Source organism: Carex rostrata, chromosome 1 (genome assembly GCF_964058835.1).
Source record: "Carex rostrata chromosome 1, lpCarRost1.2, whole genome shotgun sequence".
Classification (NCBI taxonomy): Eukaryota; Viridiplantae; Streptophyta; class Magnoliopsida; order Poales; family Cyperaceae; genus Carex; species Carex rostrata.
Genome location: NC_135918.1, coordinates 6455365 through 6461662, shown reverse-complemented (window position 1 = coordinate 6461662; position 6298 = coordinate 6455365). Strand labels below are relative to the sequence as shown.

The 6298-nt window shown below is 34.0% G+C and overlaps 1 protein-coding gene across 2 annotated transcripts; it reads left to right on the top strand.

Annotated features, from left to right (window-relative positions):
• The first annotated feature begins 2026 nt into the window (after window positions 1-2026).
• On the top strand, window positions 2027-6088 carry LOC144554535 (transcription factor bHLH78-like). Of its 2 annotated transcripts, XM_078302855.1 has the most exons (8): window positions 2027-2775; window positions 3261-3500; window positions 3784-3849; window positions 4054-4122; window positions 4215-4286; window positions 4609-4788; window positions 5297-5390; window positions 5754-6088. In XM_078302855.1, exons 1-8 carry the CDS (start codon window positions 2161-2163, stop codon window positions 5792-5794), a joined length of 1377 nt encoding a protein of 458 aa, XP_078158981.1. In that variant the 5' UTR covers window positions 2027-2160; the 3' UTR covers window positions 5795-6088. The 2 variants fall into 2 exon arrangements, with proteins under 2 accessions (XP_078158981.1, XP_078158986.1); XM_078302860.1 differs by lacking the exon at window positions 3784-3849.
• Window positions 6089-6298: the final 210 nt, after the last annotated feature.

Sequence of the window (6298 nt, the reverse complement as noted above, 5' to 3'; positions counted from 1 at the left end):
ACAATCCAGCCGCACTAACAATTGATTAGTCGCCATTAAATAGGCAAAAGAGATTTAATAATACATTGTTCGGTGACAATACACCTCAATCTTCCACACACCGAATAAAACAATTTGAATTATAAATTAATTGGTGAGACTTTGCTTTTCATCTTTTTCAACACCATTTACCTCCACCTTATGCACTGTAAGTGCCCACTTGTTTATTTTTTTATTATTTTGCAAATTATTTCCAATAGTTTAAGTTTGACTGTTAATCAAATGAAGAATAATTTCAAAAGGGTGTATATAATACAACCATTTGCAGCAGACTGCAAAAATTAATAGCAGGAAACCCCCGTACAATATCTTTGCATGGATTTTATTTTAGTATTTTAATTGCATTCTGTTGAAGTGTTTGATTAGTGAAGCTTTTAATTCCTTGTTGAAGGGAATGAGAGGCGAAAGTGAAAACGAAAACCCACGGGTAAATATTTTAACAGAGCAATTTTGACTTCATGCAGCGCAAAAATCATATGTATTTCTATTTTAATTCTATAGCCTGTGTACTGCATGAAGTCAAAACTACTCTGTTAAAATATTTACTCAAAAACTACTTTTAAATGTAACACGGTATAATAATCCGGATCTAAACTCAAAATTATTTCTGTTACCTCAGGTGATATGAGTTCCATCTAATCAACCTGAAAAAGCAATAGCAAGCTTCCTTGTCTTGTAAATTGTAGTTAATTATTACGGAAAATATGTGTAGTTTTTAATCGCCTTGGTCAAAACTCGAAAATCGAGCATACATTATCAAATGCTATATCCCGACACGACATCCAGTGTCTTTTCCCTCTACGTTTGCCTCAGTGCCTGCCAAACCTTTTCCCTATTCAAGCAATGGTGACATGGTGTTCATAAAGACATGCCATTTATGTATTAGTAGAAAGAAATTTGTCATCTAAATAAGCAGCCTTTGTCACCTATATATTACCAAAGCTTAATTTGCCTGTCATTGTTATCAGTACATTTTTTTTTAATTGAATTGTTATCAGTACATGGAATTTTAAGTTTCATGCAACTCAGATTTGCAACAACTAAGAATTTTTTTACAGTGTTAGTATGAGATTATAGCAATGATATGAGAGTGAGGTTATGGTAATATGCATATTCCGGATCAATCTCTACTATGATTTTATATCTTTATTTATAAAGTTAAAACAGTTGAATTGTTAAACATAATCTTCTTATAAAATTGTACTTGGAGAACAAATTATATAGTTCTTTTGAATTTTTTAAATTGGTAGAAAATCATTATTTTTGAATCGATGGTTCAGAATTTTCAATTTAAGTAATTTTCTACCTATATAAAAATAGTAAAAATATTCCTAAAACATGTCAAATTTAGTCTACAAGTACATTTTTATACGAAGACAATATTAAACTGTTTAGATCGACAGTTTAAACTTTAAAAATAGACACATGAATTATGAACAACTGTGTAATATGTTGTTTGAACTTTAAAAATAGTAATACGAGTTGAAGTGTGAACAATGTATAATATGAATTATATCATTACCTCACTCATGTTGAATCTCTAAAATTACATAATAGTTCTATTTAGATTCAGACAAGATCATAATCCGGACCAATTTAGTCTAAGATAGAATGTCCAGAATCCTCTAACATTCGTGTGAATTTCTGATCAGACATTCCGGATATAAACAGAGATATGCTGTTACCATTTTTTCTTTTTGAGGAAATATACGCCGTTACCTTCCACATTTCCACTTTATATATAAACCCAAAAAAAAATGAAAGAAAATTTAAATAAAAAGAAAAGAAAAAAAAGAAAAAAAAGAAAGGCCCTTTATTTCCCCGCTCCCGCTGCAAAGGGGAGTCTGCCTCCTGTAATTTAATTTATTTTCCGTTCACGGCCCGTCACCTCTCTCTCTTCTCCCTCGCTTCTTCAAAATTTTTCTTTATATATAAACCGAAAAGGTCAACAACTCCACTTCTTCCCCGTCTTTCCTCTCACATTCCACTTTTTCTTCGAGGAACGAACCTCTCTAATTCATTCATTCGTTCATTCATATACCATTATACCACCATTCCCTACATCTCTCTCTCTCTCTTAATTCTATACATAGTTTATCCTTCCAACCACCGCTTCTTCCAATGGAAAGAGACCTTTTTTCCCAAATGGACACGGACCTCAACTCTATCTCCTACCTCTCTCTCAACTACGATCACCAACCTGTACTGGACCACTTCGATTCTGCTATCAGCTCCATGGTCTCCTCTCCCTCCACAGCTCCTCCGCCTCCTGGCCACACCAACAGCCTTGTAATCCGTGAACTCATTGGTCGCCTTGGCACCATTTGCAACAACAACAACAACAACAAGAGCTTGGCTGCTGGTGGGGACCACAGCACAAACACCTCTTGTTACAGCACTCCTCTGAGTTCTCCTCCCAAGAGCTCGCTTCATTCCTTACCGAGCATGAACCCGAACTCAATGCCCTTCCCGCCTGATCAGGGCTTTACGGAGCGCGCCGCGAGGATGTCCTGCTTTGGCAGTGGGCCCCACATGGCTGTGTCTGGACAGCTATCGCGTGTGTCAAGCAGCCAGTCTCTCATGGATGCAGGGATGACTGGCGGGGCCCAGTTAGAAGGGGAATTAACAATGCAAGAGAGTGGCGGTGGTGCTAATAATGGGAGGAAGAGAAAGGCTGGGGTTAAAGGGAAAGGGAAGGAGGCTTCTCTAGCCTCCTCTGGCACCGCTAATTCTAAGGTACTTTTCAATTTCATTTCTCTCAAGTGTTTCTGCTCTTACTCTCTGTTTTGGTTTAATGCGCGCTCTTTTTTTTGCTTGGGATAAAATTGGTTGAAAAATAATATCATAACAAGTCAAATAAGTATGGAAGAATTATTTCAAGATGTCTCTGTTTTATTTTTCAAGGTGTCTCGTACATATAACTACTTTGAAGGGAAAGTACCAAAGTTTCTAACTAAATCATTTCAAAAAAGAAAAATCCTAATTAAAGTTGGTTCATAATCATGGAGAAGCCTTTTACTCTTCTCCAACTTTTTAATTGCTTTTTTCCAGTATAGTGAAATTTTGAAAAGTAAAAATGACTCCTCTGTTAACTGGGTCTGCCATTGGAATTTCTGAATTTTATAGGGAGATTCAGAAAATGTTCCATTGTCATCACTTCTATTTATGTATACATATGAAATCTAATAGAATTATTTTGTTCTTCTCCCCAAAATTTTTAGATGTCAGAGGAGGACCCAAGTGCAAAACGGTGCAAACCTGACTGTAAATTAGGGGGGAAAAAGGGAGGTGTAGAAGAGAATAATAGTAACAGCTCAGAAAATAATAATGACGATAGAGAAAATAAAAATGAAAATGATAGTAATAACACTGATTCAAAACCGGCTGAGCCGCTTAAAGACTATATCCATGTGCGCGCCAGGAGAGGTCAAGCCACTGATAGTCACAGCCTTGCTGAAAGGGTATTTTTCTTCTTTTAAATTCTCAATTTTAATTTTGTTGTATTGTTGTTTATTTCTTTCTGATATGCACTTTATAAATTTTCAAGATATACTGGTATGCATTATCCTTGCTCGCTAGCATGTCAATTGTGAATAATTATATATACTTTCTTTATTTCTGATGGGTTTTCTTTTCCACATTGTGTTTTGATTTAATTGAGGTTTTAAACTTTCCAAATTGAATCTATGTTAATTTTTTCTCTTTTTTCGATTAATTTATTAATGGTTGGTATGCTGTTGTTAGGTGAGAAGAGAAAAAATTAGTGAAAGGATGAAGCTCTTGCAGGACCTTGTACCTGGCTGTAATAAAGTAAGCATGTTTGTTCTATTTATGTGTTAGTTCTAGAAAAGCCCCTCCCTGTTTGATATTACAGAAATAGCTCGAATAAAAAGATAAGAAGGGATGACATAAGTTTGTAAAATGAGGGAAGTGGTGGCCTTTGATATAAAAGAAGTGGGTCTGAATTGTAATTTGATCTCACATTTTCCCTTCTTTTGCTAAATTGAATGGTAGGTAACAGGAAAAGCTGTTATGCTTGACGAGATAATCAACTACGTACAATCGTTGCAGCGACAAGTTGAGGTACCTGGATAATTTTAAAGAATCACAAGTTTGGAATTGTAAATGTTTTCCTTACCCAAATTGCTGACATTATTTAATTTTTTTTATTTAAGTTCTTGTCCATGAAGCTTGCAACAGTTGATGCACCAGAGGATTGTAACATGGATAACCTTCTTCGAAAAGATGTAAGCTTCTTGCTCCATATCTCTTCGTTTAAGCCTATAATTCACATTTTCTATCCCAGTCCTACTTGTTTTGAAGATCCCAAAATTTTCACAATTAATTTCTCTTGAAAAATTTAAATACTTTATGAACATCCTTAATGAGGAGCACAACCATCAAAGAAATGCCTTTGCCGCATTGATGATAATATGATCTTTTAGAGAGACAAATATAGAATTTTCACTTTCACTGGAACTCATCTTAAAATCTCAATTCATTTTAATTTTGTAAGTCATTGTTTTTTGTTTATTTTCCTTATAATTTGGGTTTTGTGTGTTTTCTCAGATGCATCAAGCTTGCGACAGGTCGATGCAACAAGAAGTCTACCCTTCAGCTTTTCCATACCCGAATCAGCCTCAAGCGGGCCCACTTAACAGTTTACTAACAGCCAATAGCATCTCTAATATTGGTATGCAACCGGCTAGTAATCTGCCTTTTGATGGATTTGGGAATACCAGTGCTCAGGTAAATAGCAATTTCGTTTGGTTGGTTGTGCCAGTAACAATAACGAAGTTGGCTTTACACCAAAGTTATTATTTAAGGATTTTTTTTAACCTGAGACATTAAGACTATCTTGTTTCTTGTGCTTGTTTTGCCAAATACCTTTTGATTTTGATTTCCCTCAAATATTCTTATTTACAGTTCATAAGTTCATATTTCTTTTTTTGAAAAACTGATAGTGCTTAATAGTATATTAGTAATTATATTCTTTATAATATCTGCAAGATTTTTTGCAGCCACACTAAAGTAAAGTTATGATGATTCAAAGTTTACATTAAGAAAAAACTATTTTCCTCACAATAGAATGTTTATAGAAAAAAAATACTCTTGCAATTCTTGAAACAACTTTTTGTGTGTCAAATTTAACTCATCCAATACCAGTACATGCAGGCTAATAAACTAACTTGGTCTGTGCTTAGTCAATTTTTAAGAGATCTATAATGCTTTAACAAATTATTTTATTTCTCTACAGATTGGGGGGTTTTGGGAGGATGATCTTCAGAGTGTAGTTCAGATGGGTTTTGTTCAGAACCAAGAGGGTGCTTTATCCTCTCAAAGCTTCCAAGGTACAAATTTTGAGACCTTTTCTTATATACCCTTGAAACTTTTGTATTTTGTTTTGTACCCAGAATGCTTGAAGTAGGTAAATTTTTGGAATCTCGCCCTGCTTTTTGCATGAAAATGGACAAGCTTAGAAGTTAGTAGCAATGTTACATAGTCACATAGCAATTCCCTTTTTATGCATTTACCTTTGGTAGCATTAATTATAAATTTACTTGATATGTGTGCCAGGCAAAACGCAAAAGAGAGGTAGTGTAGAGACCAAATAGGAAATATGAAGTCCATAGTCCTTTAAAGTTAAAAGAAAAATTGCTTTTTGGAAATAAAAAGAGATGTCAATTGATAAATTTCACTGTTGTTGCTTTTAGGTTCTGGACCATCATCATCGGATATGAAGATTGAACTTTAGAAGCAATTTCATGAAAGCAGGTGCAAGTAGCCTCTGTACATAAAGAAACCAAACACAACCATTCTGAAAAAAAAGAAGAAAAAAAGATGGAGTTCAAAAATTGAAACTAACATGAACTTGTTAAGATCAGAGCACAGTATTGTGTGCAAAAGATTTCCTGCAATACCTCATGTAATTCTGTAATATTGTGAGGTTTGCAAGAGAAAGAGCAGAGAAAATTATGTTAATTTTTGTATTATTGCTGACAATTATTCTTGATCATCAATTTTAAGCAGAGTATTTTATTTTTCAACATTATAATTTGTAAATTTTCCATTTTATTTTAGCTTTCTGTATGACATGATGCTGATGAGAAATTATTTTGTCATGGGTCTATAGTTAACTAGTTGTTATATACTTATTTTTCTGTAACCAAGTATTGTGCAAATTTGTGGATAGGAACTCTGGTATATAATAACACTTAAAACCAATATAAAAAAAATATCAATCTACAAACAGAATTAT